The following is a 21,355-nucleotide window of genomic DNA, read 5'->3' as shown; positions in this document are numbered from 1 at the left end:
AATCGGATACTTCACTTGCCGACACAGAACCTGCAACAGTCAGCTCGCCATTCTGACAGGAAACACAACACCGAGATGCTCGAATTTGTACTCACTTCTCAAAAACAACTCCCAATACATCCTCGACATCTCCACTCTCGCCTTTTCCTGTGATCTTGGCCAACATATCTGCCGCAAAACGCAGGTGTTCTGCAGCAGTGACAATATCAACTTCGGTTTCAGCAAGAGCATCAAGAGGACCGAGTGCTTTCTCGCGCGAGGAGTCATCGGGGGATTCAGCGGAAGAGGTTTGGGACAGGAAATCATCTAGATGATCGAGACATCTTTGTAGATTAGAGCTTTGACGATGCGTGACACCTAGAGAATCTTCCCAATACGAAAGATCATATTGACCAGTCCCATCTCCCTCCACGCCCAGAGGTGAGGCAATTTGCTCGAAGATCATAATCAACCCACGTAGAAAGGCTTGTAGATTACCCGGGTCTGTCGTAGAGTTAGGAGATGATGCTCCGCGCTGGGCTTCCTCGCAGGAGATGGCGAATACGCGGTCTGCCGAAACAGAGGGGAAGATGCCATGGATCGTATCAGATAACGACTGCGGTACACCATTTTCCAGGGCAGTGTGTAGCTTGTCACATTTGTTGATTGCCACAACAAGGCATTTGCCTGCCTCCACGCAGTCATTGACGGCATCAAGAACCTCCGGCTCAACGAACAGCCCGACGCCAGTGGCAGTGGCTTCCAGTGAAACAACCACAATCACAACATCCGATTCCAAAGCCCTCTCTCTAGCCCGACGAATACCTTCTTTCTCAACAGCCCCAATAACAACCTCCTCCCCTCCAGAGCTTCTTTCAGCCCGAATCCCCGCCATGTCCCCAAGCTTACAATACCACCCCCCAAGGTCGACACCAACATCAACAATATCTCGCGTAGTCCCCTGCTCAGTACTCACGATAGCCGCCTCCTTCCCAACAACCCGATTAAGCAACGAACTCTTCCCCGCATTTGGCGCCCCGAGCAGCGCAACCCGAATTCCATTCCTCAGCAACTCGCCACGCGACGCATTAGCAATATGAAACCCAATCTGCACACCTAATGTGCGGACCTGGCCCGCAACAGAGGAGACAAGCTCCTCAGTCGACTCATCGAAATGCTGGTCTTCGGAGAAATCAATCAGCGCCTCCAGCTCGCCGCGCGCATACAGCAGGCCCTGCCGCCAGGCCTCGTAACGCTTCAGCAAGGCGTCGCTTGATCCGCGCACTGCTAGTCGCCGCTGCTGCTCGGTGTCTGCGGAGAGTGTGTCGCCCAGCGCTTCAATCTGCGGGAGGCTGAGGCGGTCGTTCATGAATGCGCGTCGCGTGAACTCGCCTGGTTCGGCGTACCGGACGGCTTGCGCGGTTGTGTTTGTTTGTGCGATGGCTGAGAGCACGGCTTTTGTTATTGCGGGCCCCCCGTGGATGTGGAGTTCGAGGATATCTTCGCCTGTTGCGGTTCGGGGAGCGGGGAAGTAGAGGACTAGGGCGCCGGCGTCGAGGATTGTGTTTGCGGTGGGGGGTTGGGTGGGGTCGTAAAGAGTGCGGAGAGCTGCATAGCGTGGTTTTGGGAGCAGCGTGTTGGGGCAGAGGCTTTGGTATATCTAGCAAGAGTTTGTTGGCTTGGTGTTCTATGGAATGGAGGTTGTTTTGCGGGCAAGACATACCGAGGCACACGCTGGACCAGATATACGCACGACTGCAATTGCTGCTCGCCCGGTTGCAGTCGAGAGTGCATATATTGTGGAGTCTCCATCTAGCATGAATTTAGCAGGGCGAGTTGCTGAGAAAGCTCGCGTTTGTCCAGAAGTGCTCCGAAGAACTGGCGATTTGGAGAGAAAGCCATGACGTCGAATATAGGATTGGTTTGATATCGCTCGCCATGGTTGACTCGCGGATGGGCTGAAGGGGAAAGCCCAACGCAATGATTGACGAGTTACTCGCATGCGCGAAAATCAGACCAATGAAATATTGGTAGATGTCGAGAGACTTCAAATGTCGGCCCAATGTTGATGCGACAAAACACGTGATTGATAACTATTCACATCCAATGGACCGGTTTGGCAGGCCACTTGGAGGTTTGAGAACATATGTTATATATAACTACGAGCGCATTCGAAGTCATCGTCTTCTTCCCGGATTTCAGGTTCATTTTGGCCTACAACCTGGATACGCCGAGAAGGGCAGACTGTGTGCCAAGTGATGGACGTCAGGAATGATAACTATAGCATTTTTTTAGTTGTCGAAACACATATCCATGGATTATTGGATGTCGCTTAGCGAGGTCAACAGAAACACAGATCAATTCTAGCTGCAAATGTTCGAGTCTTGATCGTAAGCAATACAAAGAAGCAACAGTCCATCTAAGGCAGCTCTAGTCAGGAACGCAGCAGATACAATTTTCATCGCGCCTGCGCTCCGAAACAAAGATTAAGATTAAAAGAGACAATGAATGGGAGAACATTGAACGTGAGGCTCAGGATGCGATTCGATGGTCCTCCAATCATGGCAGCATTTCCATGGTAGGCAGCGTTCAATGAAGAAAGGGAAATAAGAAATTATGTACAAGGAGAGAGAGGGAGAGAGAGAGATAAAGACAAGGGTGTCGGTGGCAGATGGGTATGCGAGGCTGACAAAAAGAATTGGGATAAAGATTGCACATGAATGAATACTGTTAAGAGGAAAAGAAGAAACAAAGAAATGGTATCATCACACCATGCTCGGCTCGTCAAATCAAGGAGGGCGGCTCAAAGAAGGGAAGTGTAGGTAGGGAATGGGTATTATACAATCGAGAGCGGTTGTAGTAAGGAATAGTGGTGATGGCAAGGGAAACCACATGGGGTTGAAACCAATGTGCCATCAATAAGAATCAATCAAAACATTAAATTAAATCGGTTGTGGGTGATGGACTCAATCCGATAAATCAGTTGGTTTGCGAGGAGGGGAACCCTCAATTGGGGGATCCTGCGATAATGACTGGTCTTGCTCCGACACGACAATTGAAGGCGGAGGTTGGGAGTCGTCAGGTGGGCTAGGGAGTTGTTGGTCGTCTGCGAAAACCGAGTCTGTCTGGGAAGGAGAAGCGGGCTCCTGAACCGTAGCAAGGCCACTGGAGCTATCTGCGCCATCTTTGCTCCCGCTCGTCGCGGGATTGCGGCGTCTCATGCGGCGATTGCGACGCTCTTCATCTGCAGTTTCTCTTCTCCGTCTCTGACGCTCGCCGCTGCCTGCATCGGAATTACTCCTTAGACCGAGAAGTAGACTGGCGGCACGATCAGCAACGTCTTCGCCTTCAGAGACTTGACCTTCCTGCTTGTCCCCTTCCTTTTCGGGAATTGGAGGGCTGAGAAGGCCGGTCTCGTTATTGGCATCGCCGCCCGTTGGATTTTCGGCTCCAGCTTCGCCTTCTTCCGCCTCGCCCGAATCGGGCGGCGGCTTCGAGCCTGAAGCCACGCGGACGTTATGCCGCTCCTTCAGACGAGCACGACGGCGGCGATCTCTTTGGTCCTTGGCTTGGGGAGCTGCAGCACGCAGCTTCTCAAGCAACGAGTCCATTGCACCACTTGTAGCAGGCGAGTGTGCTGCATCTGCGGTGGGAGTATTGTTGGCGAGATTGACGTTGATTCGCTTGCGGGCGAGCGATGCTTCCGTGCGCTTTCTCGATTCCTCTAGAGCTGTGTTCTTCTCTCGAGATTTCTTCCATTCAACCAAGAATGCGCTCAGCTTAGCGAAGAAGTCTCGTCTAGCATTCTCATCTGCATTATCTTCACCGTAGAAGACCATGATATCGTCATAAGCCTTCACCATCTCGTCCAGGTAGAGCTGTAGCTGCTCGGCCTTCCGTCTGGCATCCTTCATGGATCGCTGGACGATTTGGCTGACACGATCCTGAGGGTGGAACCTCTTAGGGTCACTCAGGTTACCAGCATCCAAGCTCGCCTGTACATTCTTAATGTTGCCAATGTACTTACTGGCGTCAGTGCGAAGCTGATCCACATTAACCTTTTGTAGGCCAATGACACCACTGATCTCCTCGAGGAAGCCCTCCCATTCAGGATATTGATTACGCACGATACGTTCGACCAAATCGGCGAAAGTGGTCTCGTTCTTGTCATCTTTCACCATACCCAGGCGGGCGAGGGAGCTGAGCTTGAATCCCTGGGCTTGCTTGTTGGCGTCATTCATGAAATTTCCAATATCGAGAATCAGACCAAGCACGTTCATCAATGATACAGAGTCCCGCAAGGACTCGCTGACTCGTGCAACTTCTTGCAGTTTTGCGGAGATGTGCTCATACTCTGGCTCGTAGGAGCGGGTCAATGCAAGCGCCCTGTTCCTTGCTTTCCAGTAGTGGTGTAGCTCAAAGGCAGTGTATAGGTAAATCTGGTCTTCGCGAGTGATCTCAGACGGATCCTGCTCACGTTCGGAACTAGTGGCACCAGGCCCCGTCCAATCCATGCTATATGGTGCCATAAGTTTGGCAACATTCTCTGGTATATTGCACATCTCGTCTCTTTGCAAGAAATCCATGACCACCACGTTATCTAGGATTTCTTTGTCGCACTGGATGATCATGCGAGTCACCTCTTCGGCGGGGTATTGGGAGAATTTGGACAGAGCAATCTGGAAGTTCTTGGAGAGATCATTTGAGATGATTTGTTTCTTGGCCGTGCGCTGTTTTGCGGTAGTGTTGGCTCCAAAGATCTTCGTTTCCTTGGCCATGAATAGTCGCTCAACCTCGTCCAATACACCCTTCTTGGCAAGATCGGTGTATTTTTCTTCCTTCTGCTCTGCAGTGGGTGCGTGACCAGCCCAGACAGTCACCTGAGGGGTGTCAACCTTGTCCCAATGCAGGGCCTTAAGCTTCTTCTTAGGCCTGATGGATGGCATATGGATTGTAGATGGCGAGACATCCCCAACCATGTAAGCTGGTCTCCAGCCAGAGCCCAAGGAAGCGTTGGGCGGCGGAGGCGGAGGGATCATAAGTCCCTTGGCTCCAGGAATAGGAGGAGGAGGGGGAGGAGCGATTCCACGACCACCTGGAGGTGGCGGTGGAGGCAGTCCGACCTTCCCACCAGGGGGCGGGGGCGGGGGTGGCAGTCCAGGAACACCCTTGGCACCACCTGGTGGAGGCGGCGGTGGAAGAGCCATTCCTCCAGGTGGTGGGGGAGGAGGTAAACCAATCTTTCCACCTGGGGGAGGAGGTGGTGGTGGAAGAGCCATGCCTCCTGGCGGGGGCGGAGGAGGAAGGATCTTGCCTCCTGGCGGTGGTGGTGGGGGTAGAGCCATGCCTCCTGGCGGTGGTGGTGGAGGTAGAGCCATGCCTCCTGGCGGCGGCGGAGGAGGAGGAGGTGGAGGAACAATACTGCCACCTGGAGGAGGAGGAGGAGGAGGAGGGGGAGGAGGTGCAATACTTGTCATAGAAGCGTCCTTGTCTTCTGGCAAATCCCCTTCAACGGCGTCGGGGGTTTCAGCATCGAATTTAGGAACCTTAGAAGCAAGCTCGCCTAACAAGCCATTGGCCTGGGCAGGATCCAATCGAGGGCGATGCATCTCGACCAGACGAGGCTTCTCATAGATCGTTTCGCCATTGCTATCCACGCAAGCCTCTTCGTCATAATCCAGCGTCGAGTCCATCTCAGGGTGATGGCTGCGCTTCCGATAAACGGATCCCCAAGTGCCAGGATCAAGGTTCCGGCGGGTATTTTCAGCAAACTCATCACTGTCATATCCTTCTCCGTCCATTCTCTCCCGTAGCTCGCGGAGTCGGTCAGATGGTCCATGCTGGCCCCAAACCTTGCCCTCCAGCTTGAATTGGGTTTTGGTCCGCTCCAGTTGGCGTTCCAAGCGTTCCATGAGTCGTTCTCTGTCCATGATACCAGGCATGAGGGATGGGTCTGGTCCGTCTGCCGTCTCAGGATTGTTGGTCTTGCGGGCATTGGAGGCGGCAATATCCTGGGCATCGCGAAGCATAAGATAGAGTTCTCGGGTTTCCAGTTCGTTGCGCTGCAACTCCTGGGCACGCAGTCGTTGTACCTCTACAACCTCGGCCTTGAATGATTCGTTCTGCCGTTGCTGTAGCTCAATGATACCAGACTGTTCATCAATTTGCTTTTGCAACTTTAAGACTAAGCCTTCTGCGCCGAGTTCAACCTGCGCTCTCATCTCATCACGCTCGGCAATGGCGGCCTCGGCAATCTGCCGGGCCTCGAGAGACTCATCATAGACTCGTCTTGCCTCAGCATCGGTGTGCAGCCGGTCTAGTAAGCTCTGCACGGTGAAGGTCAGGCCTTGTCGAAGGTCCAAATCGGGCAGCCTGCGGTCCATCGCCACGTAGCTTAGCATGGCGTCGACCAGCTGGAACATACGCAACCCTTCCTCGCCGGAGTTCTCCCGGATGAGGAGCATATGCTGCATAGCCGAGAGGAAGTAGTCATGGGATCGGCTACCGTTGATTTTAGACGTGATTGCATCAACGATTTGCATGGGGTCGTTCATATCCTTGACTTCGCCCTCGATGCTATCCTTCATGCTGCTTCCCTCCCGCTGGAGGAGGTCCTCGTAATCAATGGCCTCATTATCGCGGAAACGCTCGATTTGCTTGTCGATAACCTCATACTGGAATCCTTCCATCTTCATCAAAAGACGTTTGATTCCACATGACGTGAATTGAGCGCGGATATGGCAACGCAACTGCAAATCCGTCTCTGCGCCATCTACCAGCATGTTGATGAGGATCATGGTGGATACTGCATATTCCATGAGAAGGTTCTCCATGCCGATGCCTCCGCTGCGGTACTCCTCGCTGGCACCGACCAGACTTCCCATCTTTCCACGGCCATCGATCGTGACCTCAACGATACGCATCCAAGCATCAAAACGACCGGTTTCATTGTGATCATTTTTTACCTTGTCCATGGATTGTAGAACCTTTTGATGCCCTTGTCCATCGCCCCAATGGCAGAGAAAAGTGATGACTTCGCTGACAAGTTTCCGAGTGTTCAGGCGTGGGGATGATAGCGAGCTGACAAGGGCAACTAGCACATTTTGATGCTCTAGAGCATCGTCTGCGCCATACTTATTGTTCATCAAACCTTTCAAACATTTGGCAATATCATACTCTCGGTCCAGATCTTTATCGCCTGTTGGGGGAGCCGGGACAGGACCAGATGCTTTTCTTCGGTTGATCTTCATAAGGACATTGGTTAAGGCAATTTGACCCTGCGCTTCAACAAAGGCTTTCACCCAGCTGCGTAGTGATTAGTGACAGACGATCTTCCAAGGATAAGGGAAAATTAATCCATACCTGATTGGCTGTGTACGCAAGCTGACACTCAAACTAGCGAGCTGCTTGGAGGTGATGGTATCATCCATCACCTTCTTCACATACCATTCCGGACTACCCTCCTCATCGGCACGTTCAAGTAGGCCAGACATACCATCATGGCCATGAGTCTGTCGCGCATTTTGTCGCCTTTTCTGCTCTCCTTGTAATTCTGTCAGGCGATCCTGATGCACTAATGTCCATTTCTTTGAAGCGGGGTATGACAACATCTGTCGCTTGGCCTGTTCGGGAAGATTTTGCCATCCTCGCTTCTGCATCAATTCCAGAAACAGCTGATCTACAATGCGATCGTCCCTGGGTCGAGTGAGATAGTTATCTTGCGGCCGAGGGACAGCTGCTGGTACAGAGAATTGATGGGCAGATCCTGCATTGGACAAGCGGCCCGAGCTAGAACTAGGGAGCATGGCAGGGCGATCCCCAGAATGTGAAGTTGTGAGTGTGCGAGAGGAATTGTCGGAGGAGAAGTAGCTTGAGCCGCGCGTGTTCGAAGAAACGGAAGAGTAGATGCTAGCTTGGTCAAGGGAGGTGCGGGAGTTTGAGGATGAATCGATAGAATAGTTGTGGCTAGGTCCATTATTCGTTGCGGAACTGCCTGGCCGTCCCCATTGTTGAGGTCTGATAACTCGATCGCCGGAGCTGCTGCTGGTCAGGGTGTTGTTTTGCGGGGGCGGCCGAGGGCCAGAGGGATGTGAAGCGGACCCATTGGGGGCAGATGTAGAGGTCCATGTCGGATACTGATGGTAGTCGCTTCCCGTCTGGCCCAGATGGTTGGGTGAAGGTTCATGCCGCGATGAACTTGGACGAGACATACTGTCGATGGGAATCGGGGTCCTGGTATCGGTGGACAGGCTCTCGAATGGAATGGAGGTTATGACACCTGCTGTATGCGATATACTGCCTGGATCGAAATCATGGGTCATGTCGACGGATTGTATCGATGACCGCTTCGAATAGCGGGACGAGCGTGAGCCGGCGGTGCTTCCCGGAGGCGCCAGGCTATCATAGGAGCCTCCATAATTATCGTATCGATCTTCTGTCGGTTTGTCCTTGTGTAGTTTGCGTCCAAAGAATGATTTCCCACTTGATGTTTGCCTCGACCTGTCGGCTTGTGCACTGGTTGGCATTTTGTCGGGCGTCACTGAGGTGAGGCAGGGCGCAGCATAGAGGCCCCTCCAACACTCTCAGAGACAATGATAAATGAAAGAGTCTGGGTTTGCGACAAGGTATCGTCGATCGCGAGGGATGTTGGCGAAGACGATGACATTCAAATTGGGTAGGAGTGGCTATCTGTTTTGTCCTGGTCAGTTTAGTATACCCGCTGCTATGGCGGAGTCGCGAAAGACGAGGGGTAGGGGGGATTTCTTCGCAGCACTCACCCACAAAGAAAGTTAAATAAGACAAACAAAAATTAACATGCAAGCTTTTTGCAGATGTCAAGTCCAGTTTGACGCCAGGATCAAAGCCCGAGCTTTCTTCTAAACGGTCTATTGATATTATTAGGGGGCTTGTCCCGGAGAAACTCCCCGACCGCGCACGTGATGGTAAGGATCACGTGGGGCTATACTCCGTACATACTTCCAAGACATCAGATGGACTCCGAATGGGCTGGTTTGAAAGACAAGGGGTCGCAAATCATTTGGAGGTTCAATATGAGTGTTATCCAACTCGAGGGAACATTAACCCATGGTTTCATCTACACATTACTCCCCTGTTCACTATGAGATAAAATAGTTCAAACTCAACTCCTACCATACTCATTCGCTGCTTCAGGCTATAAATGACGACAATCAAGCTGACAATGACCATGGCTTCAGTATAGTAAAAGACCCAAAAGTTGGCGACAAATACCACGGATATTGAAAATTCTTGTGAGCAAAGCAAGGGAAAGACCTATCCGTCAAGGTCTATGTGTTTAACATATTAAACCTTACTTTTTTTATCTAAGCAGCAGTGTGAGACATATGAACCAGGAGCAAAGCCATTATTGTAAGCAATTCATTCCCTTAAGATAGGGAAACCAAGAAGGGTTGAGACATTTAGACCAGGTCGAGTCTCAAGGCATTCAAAGAGAAGGGACACATCGAAGCAAGTCGGAGACTAGTCAAAGCGAGCTGACCATTTGCTAGGAGTTGACCTCAACCATATAACTATGTACGGAGTACCTATAGGGGCCAATCTCATCCCATCATAGGGTTAGAATAAACCTGTAAAGGCAGAGAGGCCTTAAGTAGAGGATACAGATGGCGTGGAAGTATGACTGGTCACTAATAAAGGGCAAGGATAGCAAGTAGAGTTTTTTTTTAATAGAAAAGATTAGAGTAGAATGCAAGGGGTAAATTAGGTATCGTCTGGAGTAGCCTCGTTAGGAGTGGGCCTTAGCGTCGAGTCACCCCAGGGAGCTCGCCATCCCATCATAGGAGAAGCTGAGAGAGAAGGTGGAAAACATACGTTGAATTAGTGGAATAAAAAGAGAGGAAAAGGGACCAAAGAATCAACCATATAGGGAGGCTGGAAGGGAGCATCTCTTGATGAGAATAATAGTATTGGTCTATTACTTAAGGTAAGCTCCCTTAGTCGCTCCTTTCTAGCTCTGGATTCTCAGAACTTTTGAAAGATGAAAAAGACTGCAGAGTTCATTATTGGGAGATCCGCCCCTGACAGCAGCTCCGACGAGGTGTGCCTGAAAGGTCAGGCCAAATCAGGCATCCTACCATTTGAATGTATGAAGGTACATACCTATCTAGGGGTCTTCCAGCGTTTCTGTGTATGAAAAATCAGACAGGATGACAGCTATGTTCTATGCAACAGAGTATAAAAATCGGGATAGAGAATATTCAACATCAATGTTGTCGAAGTGATCACACATTTTGATGTTGCAGGTCGGTTCTTCGTCGATCTGCCGATCCTGCCGCGTGTGCTATCCAGGCCCCCAGACACTCGGATGTCTAACCCCGTCCTCCGCAGTTTCTCGATATTCAAAGCCCTTTGAAGGGTCAAACACCACTCCGTACTTGAACTTCTTTTGGGCTCTGAAAGCCTGAGACCACAGCAATCAGAATGGGGTCATCAGGGGGCTTTGCTAAGGTGCGCGCACACCCCCTATCTCAACCCTGCCATACCTCCCTCGTCTCCCATTCTATTTCCCATTGCAGGACCAAGATCAAATATGAAACCAAACTAACCAAGGAATATTTCGACGCACAGACAATTATCATCCCAGCCGCAATCGCACTATCGCTCTATGTCCTCATCTCATGCGTGATAATCCCATTCTTCCGCCGCTACCACCAGCGCTACTCGCAATACCTCCCACTACACAGTATATCTGCACACACACAGTCCCTGCGTGACCGCATAGCCGACAAATTAATGCATTTTTTCCTACCATCCAGGTGGCGATGGGGCGCACGCACAGCCGATCATGATACAATCAGTATCGACGAGGAGGAAGGGGAGACCTTGGTCGGGATGGACATGGATGCTGTGAGACGAGGCGCATTGGAGGGGCGGCGAGATCCCCTGGCCGATGCGGAGAGTCGTCTGAGTCGGGATTTAGAGGCTGGGTTTATGGATGATAGCGATGAGGAGGGGAGTGAGGGGCATAGGAATGGAGGGGGTGGGAGACATTGAGTCATTGGTGAGGGCGTTTATGTATACATATCTCTATCCTCGAGATTTGGTGTGTTGGCAAGCCTAGAATAGAAGGTCTGGGTGTGTGTCTGTGTGTACGAGATGTAGCAACATGCATCAATATAGCTGCTTTGTCCATACCACACAGAGCCCTGGAGTCGGGATTCATTGTGGGTTTCCAGCTCTGCATCCATGCATGTAGGAGCGACTGGCCGATAGTTGCGCTTTCCATTGCAGATAATAACTTAATAAATGATCATTTTGAATAGAATGTTTTAAAAAAAGATGTATACACGTTCTAGACTCCAAGCGCTAGACCTGTCAATTTGGCGGGATCGACATTGCTCCACTGATCATCATGCACCCTAATGTTTGCAAGAGACAGAGAAAATCAAATTAAAGTTGGCGTGGGAGAGAGTTGAAAGTTATAAATATGATTCATTGGTATCGTAAAAGATGCTACCTTTGCTTTTCTTAGCATCGCCCATGCCATCCAGGGCAAATGGGACTGTTATAAACACTTCAGGTAGAAGAAAAAGCAGAAAGTATGAAATAAAATATCCCGGACGGGGAAAGTTTCCCCGCGCCGCATATTGCAAGGGCGCTTTTTACTTGCGCTGACCGTAGGCCTTGGTGGCATAGGCGCCCTTGTGGACAATCAGGTCCTCAGGACGATAGTCCTCACGGCCGGAGAAGTAGCTCTCGAGGATGTTCTTGGTACCGTTGGCGTAGCGGACCTGAGCATCGATGGAGGTACCGGACATGTGGGGAACCATGGCGTTACCACCACCCCAGGGGTGCTCGGCATAGCGGAGAGGGTGGTCCTTGGGGGCGGGCTGGGGGAACCAGACATCACCACCGTAGCCACGCAGGTGGCCAGACTTGAGGGCCTCCGCGACATCCTCCTTGACAACGATAGCACCGCGGGCGGTGTTGACGAGCCAAGCGCCGGGCTTCATCTTGGAGATGAGGTCCTTGTTGAAGAGACCGCGGGTCTTCTCGTGCAGGGGACAGTTGATGGTGACGACATCACACTGGGCGAGCATCTCTTCAAGGTCCTCAACGCGACGGCAACCGATCTCCTTCTCAGCCTCGGCAGACAGGGGCTGGTAGTCGTAGTAGAGAAGCTCCTTGCAGTCGAAGGGCTTGAGACGGCGAAGGACACGCTCACCAATACGGCCGACAGCAACGGTACCGACAACCTTGTTCTCGAGATCAAACTCGTTCTTAGCAACAGCGGCGACATCCCAGTCGCCGTTCTTGATCTGCTCATGGGCAGGGACGAAGTTGCGGACAAGAAGAAGGATGGTCATGACGACGTGCTCAGCGACGGAGACAACGTTGGAGCCAGTGACCTCAGCAACGGTGATGCCGCCATTAGTGGTGTTGGCGGCGTTCAGATCAACATGGTCGGAGCCAATACCAGCAGTGACGGCAAGCTTGAGCTTCTTGGCCTTGGCGAGACGCTCAGCAGTAAGGTAGCCGGGGTGGAAGCTGTGTGGTCATTAGCGAAGCTACTGTGAAAGGTGGTTTTGGGGAAACGAACGGAGTAGTGATGATGACTTCGGCATCAACGAGCTCCTTGTCGAAGGTGGAGTTCTCACCCTCCTTGTCGGAGGTGGTCACTAGGGTGTGGCCCTGATCCTCGAGCCACTTGCGAATCCCAAGCTCATTCTCGGTGGTTCCGAGCAGCTGAGGCTGCTGCTTGGAGTGCTCACCACCCTATTTCAAAGGCAAGGCCAGGTCAGCGATTGAAGTAGCCAATATATGAGCTGAGGATGACTTACATCGTAAAGAACCAAAAGAACTTTGCCCTGGAGATTAGAAGTTGCGGTTAGCGTACGTGCACCAGATATAGATCCAGCCAGAGGTGAAGCCCGAGCAAATGGACTGGAGGTAGTAGAGTTGAGGGCGCTAGCTTGGAGGAAGGGCCGTCTCAATTGACGGGAAAGGGAGCGGATAAATACCATTGTGAGTTATAGAATTTCAAGATGTTTTGAATTATTTCAAACTAGAGGAGGATCAGCTCTGTGTTATATATAAGAAGTGGATGAAGCCAATGTCCCAACCCGGCGTTGGAGAAAACCGGATGAGACGAGCACTGAGCGGGGAGAGTGGGGAATCGTGCAAGCCTGATGGGAGAATAAGATGAGCAACGATCGACTTACAATGAAGTATGTTGTAGTACAGGAAAGAGGATGATTAGAGTGGATGAGATGGAGGAGAGGGGGAAAAAACCACTCTTGGACAGTAAATGGAGCCGATTATATAGACAATTTCCTCCAGCCCCTCTACAAATACTGGAGCCACCGACACCAACATTGTGCACCCCTCAGAGTAACGCATAGAACCGGAGAGGACAGAGCTCCCAGGAGGGCATCCACTCGGAGACCCTCGTCTCTCTCCGCACGAGGAGGGGGGCAACTAGTATTCGTGTTTCGATCTAGACTTTTACGGGCTCTTATCTGTGAATTCCTACATCGGCGTTTCTCCATGTAGGTATCCGCATGTAGCTATAGGTACATGTATATTACTCTTAGGTTCTCATTGTACTATATCTTCCAGCCTCCTATACACATATCTAATCAAGTACCACGTAGGTACCTAGGAACCTCTGAAGCCTCAGGCTCCCAAGGGATAACTCGGAAGAACGTGCGGGGATATGGACTCCATACGACAATAGCAAATCTTGACCAAAACTGCCCATTCAGCAGATCTTCTAGAGGCCTGTATTCAAAGCTCCGACACAAGAAAAAAGAAAGAAAAACAAAAGACCGAACAAAGATTTGACTCGCCATCTCGTATTCCCATACATCTTCATGCAACTCAGCTCATCAGCGCGAGTTGTCTTCCCCGCAGCGGGGTAGCTGAGGTCAAGCGATGACATAATGAGGGGTACAAGTCGGCACAAAGGGGAAAACTGTCTACGGAGGACGGAGTACTATACCACCCATTCCCCCAGATGGTGAAGATGAACTGAATGACTGAGATTATCTGAGCATGGATCTCCCAAGGTACTAAAGCACTCCAATTTTCCCAGTCCCCATTGCTATTCCAGGGCCTACGGGGCCCTACCCCTACCGTTTCCCTCCGTTGTCCGCCTTTCTGCCGAAATTCGGCCTTCTTCTCCAACTCCGCCCCGCTAGAGCTACACCCATGAGGTAAATTGCCTCCCGGCCTCCAGGGATGAGGAGGTTTTGGAGAAATGTCCGCATCGGATCCACTAATGAGGTCCAGAAGATCCAAATCAGATCATGGGCAGACTATACACAGCATGTCCGGATCAAGAACAAACTCAAGATGGACCCTGGATTTTCTTTTTTTTCTTTTCCTTCTCGTCCCATATCCCCAGGTCTTCCCTCCCGACAGATTTTCCCTGTGCTGCATGGTCATATCTTCGACTGCAGATCAATTGACGCAACCGAAGTGGTACTCCGATCAGGATTTCTCCTCGGTCGCGCATTAGACTGAAATGCCGCACCATGCCAATTGGAAAACTATCGTGAATAACGATCAGAGGACAGAGATGAGGTTCTTCAAGTATTCAATGACACTCGATTGATTCTATAGTCACAAGCCGAATCCCCGATCGCCAGATGAAACTTGGAAAACATCTCTATTGCCACATTTCGTTTCGCGACCATGCTAGGTTTCCAACCCACCGTCGATCGCTTTATCCAAATTTCGAACCTTGCAGCCAGAACCGAGACCATGAAGTTTTGGTAAGCTTCGCTAGAAGTTACATGTCTGATGTGTTGGCCCTCTGGGTTTTGGGCTTCGGCGCATATTGTTGCATTGTCGCATGACCAACAGTGCGGGCGCCGTTCGATTCGATTCGTTGCTACCATGTATTAACCCGGGAAGGTCTGCTCACGTCAGGATTATAATTTTCAAATCAAAACATTCCAGCGGAAATATGATGTGCTACCGTGTTCGAGACTCGGCCTTCCGTTGTTACGATTTCGAATGTTGTGGATCATGACCATCTTTCATTGACATGATACATCGACATTTAGATGCAAAAAGAGACTATTCTAGGGCCCAGGAATCTCTACTCTCCCTTGACATTGATGAGCTGACAGACTTCTTGCATATCGAAACGGCTATATTCCGTTTAAACGTTTCCTCGACACCCGACATAGCCTCGAAGTGCTTCGAGTGATCCACAGGCGCATTGACAAAGACATCATTCAGAGTGGCCATCGAGACGGGAGTAATCATGAGTTCATTCTCGGCCTCGTGCGTCAAGACAACACAGTGTTCGACGATCTATTCTCGTGGCGTCTCGACACAGGGGCCACGTGCTGAGAGAGTCGACATGATGCGTTCCAAGGAACCTTGCAACAAAATCATCGCTATCATATAGCGCAATTGCTGCATCTGCACTGCTTACGGGGATATCCTTTGTATCAATAATCCGACAGGCTGCCTCGGGGGTGCGAACGCGTACATGCCGAACATCCCGCGCGGGGTCGATGCCCTGTCTGCCATAACACGCGGCAGCTTGGATTTAGGATTTGATTGATTTTTTTTTCGAAAAGGTACGATCGCTGGAATTTCAACAGGTGGGTGTTACCCAATCTATACTGTCTGATTCACACTAGACATTGGTTATGATACCGGTAGAGGGAAGCTATAGTCCCGCCTCTCATTCCCCTCCATCGCCCTCCATCTGTCCCCCACCAACAGTCGAGAATTTGTACTTCTGAGAGCTGAAGGAATCACTATCTGGATGAAACTTGCGGAATCCGCCAGTTTTTACTTGCGATACCCTTCCAGTAGTTGGAATTTGATTCGCAAGATCTGGGCTTCCGGATTCTTGACGCAATACAGGCTTGCAATTGTAGTAGTTTAGCAATCGATTCCCATTTGTTAGTCAATTGAGTTATTTGCAACCGAAAAATTCTACACATTGCCTGTAACCTTTATAATCTTTGGGGGTTTCTCTCTTATATGCTACTTGCCTGTAGGTAGAATCAAGCTATCCCATAGAGCGGAGCGGCGCGGGCTTTGCATCTCCGGGCTCCGAGACCGAGAGCTCGCGGCTCGGAGATTATTTGTACGTGATTCTTTTTAACTCTGGTCTTCCTTTTTGATTCTTTCTTTTCTGTTTGCAAGTTATGCTCTACACATCCATCTACGCGTAGAACCGTAACATTCAATGCGATCATCAACTCTTACGCGGTCGCTCACACGCGACTGGAGCGGGCGAACCCATCGCGAATATCGAACCATCCGCCTGTTGTCCAATACCCCTCAGTGCAGCAGCAGACTTCGTACCCGCCTGGAGATCCCTCCTCCTTTTCCCGTTACCAAGACATGTCCCGAAACAAGCTGCAATTGTCCACCTACGCCTGCTATGCCCGAGGGACTACCAATCGACCATGAACAACCATTAAATGGGACAATGGCTGCTTATGCGCAGCAGCTCTTAGTATGCACCGGACAGCCAGACTGGACGAGTCGCATTGAGAATGACGGCGAAAATAAAAGCTGGGGAACCCTTGTGAGAGGGCTGAAGAATCTTTTGGGCCGAGGGGGACCATATCTTGATGTACGTGAACTACCCAGCTTGTCAAGCCAACTTTTGCTAATCCAATGTCCTATTTTTCAGCCCTTCAATAATATCTTGGTTACAACTTCGTCTATCGCGCCGGCTGCCAGCTCCACCTCCACCTCCGCCTCGGCATTCCTCTTCCCCAGCTTCAAATACATTCCCTCAATACCTGTGGAAACTGCCTCATCCTCCGACCAAACAACCAACTTGACGACTTTCATACGCGCATTTCTTCTCCCCGAACGACTTCACGATATGCACTCCTCTCTCCCCGCGACCAAGCAAGCAGACATGACTCGATCCTCGGACCTAGTATCAAACTTCTCCGGAGTAATCGACATAAACCACTCCCCGACAGTGTTGATCTGCGGACATGGCGGTCGTGACATGCGCTGCGGTGTTATGGCGCCTGCCTTGGAGAGCGAATTCCAGCGAGTGCTAAAGGCGCGCGGATTCACATCCGCAGACAGTGATGGGACTACCGTGGACGGCCCACAACATGCCAATGTTGGTCGGATCAGCCATGTTGGAGGGCACAAGTATGCTGGCAACGTGATTGTCTACATCCCGCCGAAAATGACCGTGGGAAGCTCTTCAGAGCCTCACCCGCTGGCGGGCAAAGGTATCTGGTATGGCCGGATTGAACCCAAGCATGTAGAGGGGCTTGTTGATGAGACGATTCTCGGCGGCAAAGTGGTTACTGATCACTTCCGCGGTGGCATTGACAGGAATGGGGACATTCTGAGGATTTAGATTTGGGGGGCACATTGTTTACTCCCCGGGACACATAGATTAGTGCATCATAGTATATGATATACAGCGACTTGCATCGCGAGCGCTTACAGAACCCAAGAAGCATCACCAAGATATCAGATCTATCTCAGCGCCTTTCTTCACTTGGAATGTGTGCAACTATAGTGTTTTCCCGCTAGTCCAAATCGGGATTAAAGCTATCCGGGCTCCGGGGAAGTTTTGAAACAGCCATCAGACGTTCAGTCGCGGACATGGCTGAATGCCCCAATCACCCCGGTCTTTGAACATTTTGGGCACATAATGAACCTATAACGATGACATCCCTTTCAAGACTCCGATTGACCAGCGCTGTTGCGCCTGGCCGAATCTACACGCGTCCAACTCTCCGAGCCCTCTCACCAGTCTACACTTTAACTCGACTCGCAAGCACCTCAACCCGCAGACTAGACCTCCCAGCCCTCGACAAGAAATGGCGCGCAAAATGGGAAAGCGACAAAGCCACCCCGCGCCCAACATCTGAAGCAACAAAGAACCCCAAATCCTACATCTTGTCCATGTTCCCATACCCCTCTGGCACGCTGCACATGGGCCATTTGCGGGTGTACACGATCTCAGATGTAATCGCCCGGTTTTATAAAATGCGCGGACATGATGTGCTCCATCCTATGGGATGGGATGCCTTTGGACTGCCGGCGGAGAACGCCGCGATCGAGAGGGGGATTGATCCTGCCGTTTGGACACAGGAGAATATAAAGAAGATGAAAGAGCAGTTGAAGTGTATATCGGCGGAGTTTGATTGGGATCGGGTATGTGGACATCAAGGCATCGACATCCAACCAATTGCACCCGGGTTGCGTTGATATACGGCATGGCTAATGGATGCGGATAGGAACTGGCTACATGTTCGCCGGACTTCTATGAACATACTCAGCGCATATTCTTAATGTTATATCAGAAAGGATTGGCGTATCAGGCCGAAGCGCTGGTCAATTATGACCCTGTTGATAAGACAGTGTTGGCAAATGAACAGGTGAGTCGGGTGTAGAGGATACGTATTGAGCAGCTCTGATTTATGTGCAGGTCGATGCCAATGGATTCTCATGGAGATCTGGGGCTAAGGTTGAGAAGTTGAACTTGAAGCAGTGGTTCTTCAAGATCACTGAATTTAAAGAAGCACTTTTGAAAGACCTCGATTCTCTCGCTGGAGGATGGCCGGAACGTGTTCTGACGATGCAACGGAATTGGCTTGGAAAATCCTACGGTGCTAAAGTCACATTCCCTGTGACTATCAAAAGCGCGGGAGATGAGCAAGTCGATGTGAATGTTTTCACTACCCGGCCAGACACTTTGTACGGCGTGGAGTATTTGGCACTCTCTTTAAATCACCCTATCGTACTGAAGGCTGCTGAGAAGGACGAGACACTTCGCAAGTTCCTAAGTGAAGCTTCTTCATTTGCACCGGATTCTAAAGCAGGATACCGACTGTCTGATGTTGAAGTGTCCCATCCCTTGCGCAAGATTGATACAGAGACTTCTCACTTGCAGAGGAAGCTTCCTGTCTTTGTAGCTCCCTATGTTCTCAGCGACTACGGCGAGGGTGCAGTTATGGGTGTTCCGGGCCATGACACTAGAGACATGATGTTCTTCAGAGAGAATATGAATGCCGAATCGATTCCTGTTGTGATTGAGGCTGAGCCAACGGGTAGAGAGGCAAACAGCAGTCTCATCCCTACACCAGACACAAAAGCTTTCACGCAAGAAGGCTTCTTGACTTCCCGCTGCGGGAAGTATCAAGGGCTGCACTCCAAGGAGGCATCCAAACTGATTGTCAATGATCTGGAACAAGTCGGTCAGGCTGAGTTTGTTGAGAGCTGGCGTCTACGGGATTGGCTGATCAGTCGCCAGCGATACTGGGGCACACCCATTCCCATCATTCACTGTAGAGACTGTGGACCCGTGCCAGTGCCCGCCGAGGATCTTCCAGTGAAACTGCCGAAGATCGAAGGAGAGTGGCTCAAGGGAAAGAAAGGCAATCCTCTGGAATCCTCAGAGGAATGGCTCCACACAGAATGCCCTAGTTGCAAAGGTCCTGCCCGTCGCGACACAGACACCATGGATACTTTCGTGGATTCATCGTGGTACTTCTTACGGTTCTTGGACTCTGCTAACAAGGACGCACCGTTCTCCCCTGCAGTAAAGCAACCGGTGGATATTTACATTGGTGGTGTCGAACATGCCATTCTGCATCTCCTGTATGCTCGGTTCATCTATAAGTTCCTCTCTCAGTCCGATAACTCTGCTGCCGTCGCAGAACCATTCAAAATGCTTCTCAGCCAGGGCATGGTCCATGGAAAGACACTGTCCGACCCATCGACTGGGCGATTCCTTCTTCCGGACGAAGTTGATCTCACCAACCCAAATAAGCCTTTGATAAAAGGAACACAAGTGACCCCCAATATCTCCTTCGAAAAGATGTCAAAAAGCAAGTACAACGGCGTGGACCCGACAACTACCACGTCCAAATACGGCGCCGACGCCACTCGCGCGCACATCCTCTTTTCCGCACCAGTCAGCGAAGTGCTTGAATGGGAAGAAACTAAGATTGTCGGCATTGAACGCTGGTTCGGCCGACTCTGGAAACTGGTCCAGGACACCCAGCAATCCCTAACGGAGGCATCATTCACCGTCTCAGAGGCAGATTTGACGTCCTCCAGCCACGCCACTTCCCTCCTTACATCTCTTCAAGACTTGAGCAACTCTGACGCCGATGCAATCTTGGCCACCCACAACACCATCGGCTCCGTCACCACCTGCATCGAAAGCAACCCTTACAGCTTGAACACCGTTATCTCAGACCTCACCAAGCTGACCAACACGCTTGCCTCGGCCCCAGCTTCCTCCCCTCTCATCCTGTATCTATCTGTCTCATCTCTCCTGCGCCTGCTGGCACCCATTGCACCGGCTCTAGCCTCTGAGTCATGGGAAGTTCTACATACTACCACAAATACAGCCTCTCCTACACCGATACCATCCATTCTATCCTCGCCCTGGCCCAGCACCCTCCTTACCCCCGACCAAGCCGAAACCCTCTCCTCTCGTGGTGGCCAAACGGTCGCCGTCCAGATCAACGGCAAGCTCCGCTGTGCTGTCACCATCCCGCGCATGGAGTCCTCAACAGGAGCCTCCCCGCAGAGCAAGAATGCTCCTTCACCGGAAGAACAGGAGTGGATTGTGAGTCGGGTCCTGGAGACTGCTGAGGGGAAGTTGTGGCTCTGCGAGAAGAACGACTGGGAGAAGAGACGGCGGGTTATCGTTGTGAAGGGAGGTAAACTTGTCAATGTTGTCTTCTGATTTCGCTGTTTACTATATAGTGACAGAGCTTTGTATTACTATTCAGGATAGACCTGTGAGAATTGTATATTATTACTAGATTGTATAGATTGTTCTCATCCTGCTTCGTGTGTTGCTAACATTCACAGGCATAGCAATGAACAAAGCAGCGAATTATATTAGATCATCACTCCAAGTGCAAATGGCGCTTCGTAGTCCGCTCCTTCTTTTGCTCGGCGCTGTAAAGGTTGCTGAGGCCCATCCCATCTCTTGCCATCACACTCTCAGTTGCAGTTCTTCTCCTTAGACTTCTTGTCCAGCCTTTGGTATAACCCAGACTCCCCCAACTCCGATGTCACAGCTGTCTTCTGCTCCGAGACCTGCTTCAGCTCTGTGGTTTGCCTCCGCTGGATGAATCCTCTGGGCGTGTCGCTGGATATATGAATCCGTTCTCAAAGCCCATCAAATAGACACCTGGACAATAGACTAACGATATAGCTAAAGCTCTGTCTCATGGCTTCCCATGACTGAGGAGGCAGCGCAGTCGAGTTAGATCATCCTCCATCCCTCATCACTGCGTACCTTTGCTACAGAGTATATGCCTTCTTTGAAAGCTCATCATTCGGTCGTCACCGATGAAATTGCCCCATCTTCCGTGTCCCTCAACTTCATCCACTACCAGCTCCATCCACCACCTTGCCTGAC

At 50.9% G+C, this 21,355-nt stretch overlaps 6 protein-coding genes across 6 annotated transcripts; 3 read left to right on the top strand and 3 right to left on the bottom strand.

Annotated features, from left to right (window-relative positions):
• Positions 1-11: 11 nt before the first annotated feature.
• Positions 12-1,919, bottom strand: N7457_006723 (tRNA modification GTPase; the record flags this gene model as incomplete). The annotated part of the gene is made up of 4 exons (XM_057177767.1): positions 12-30; positions 96-1,639; positions 1,703-1,791; positions 1,859-1,919. The coding sequence occupies 4 exons, from the start codon at positions 1,917-1,919 to the stop codon at positions 12-14; spliced, it is 1,713 nt and encodes a 570-aa protein (XP_057029511.1).
• A 1,026-nt stretch (positions 1,920-2,945) lies between these two features.
• N7457_006722 (formin sepA) lies at positions 2,946-8,504 on the bottom strand (the record flags this gene model as incomplete). Its single annotated transcript, XM_057177766.1, has 2 exons — positions 2,946-7,284; positions 7,342-8,504. 2 exons carry the CDS (start codon positions 8,502-8,504, stop codon positions 2,946-2,948), a joined length of 5,502 nt encoding a protein of 1,833 aa, XP_057029510.1.
• Positions 8,505-10,437: 1,933 nt separating this feature from the next.
• N7457_006721 (uncharacterized protein) lies at positions 10,438-11,010 on the top strand (the record flags this gene model as incomplete). The annotated part of the gene is made up of 1 exon (XM_057177765.1): positions 10,438-11,010. One exon carries the CDS (start codon positions 10,438-10,440, stop codon positions 11,008-11,010), a length of 573 nt encoding a protein of 190 aa, XP_057029509.1.
• Positions 11,011-11,618: 608 nt separating this feature from the next.
• Positions 11,619-12,980, bottom strand: fdh (formate dehydrogenase (NAD+) FDH1; the record flags this gene model as incomplete). The annotated part of the gene is made up of 3 exons (XM_057177764.1): positions 11,619-12,504; positions 12,557-12,732; positions 12,798-12,980. The coding sequence occupies 3 exons, from the start codon at positions 12,978-12,980 to the stop codon at positions 11,619-11,621; spliced, it is 1,245 nt and encodes a 414-aa protein (XP_057029508.1).
• Positions 12,981-16,171: 3,191 nt separating this feature from the next.
• Positions 16,172-17,320, top strand: N7457_006719 (sucrase/ferredoxin-like domain-containing protein; the record flags this gene model as incomplete). Its single annotated transcript, XM_057177763.1, has 2 exons — positions 16,172-16,564; positions 16,625-17,320. The coding sequence occupies 2 exons, from the start codon at positions 16,172-16,174 to the stop codon at positions 17,318-17,320; spliced, it is 1,089 nt and encodes a 362-aa protein (XP_057029507.1).
• A 314-nt stretch (positions 17,321-17,634) lies between these two features.
• Positions 17,635-20,671, top strand: N7457_006718 (leucine--tRNA ligase NAM2; the record flags this gene model as incomplete). The annotated part of the gene is made up of 3 exons (XM_057177762.1): positions 17,635-18,126; positions 18,210-18,350; positions 18,401-20,671. 3 exons carry the CDS (start codon positions 17,635-17,637, stop codon positions 20,669-20,671), a joined length of 2,904 nt encoding a protein of 967 aa, XP_057029506.1.
• Between the last annotated feature and the right edge of the window lie 684 nt (positions 20,672-21,355).

Source organism: Penicillium paradoxum (assembly GCF_028828445.1).
Source record: "Penicillium paradoxum strain IBT 22861 chromosome Unknown utg000006l_segment0_segment0, whole genome shotgun sequence".
In the NCBI taxonomy this organism is placed as follows: domain Eukaryota; kingdom Fungi; phylum Ascomycota; class Eurotiomycetes; order Eurotiales; family Aspergillaceae; genus Penicillium; species Penicillium paradoxum.
Note: the sequence above shows the minus strand (reverse complement) of the source record. Positions and strands in the feature narration are given on the sequence as shown.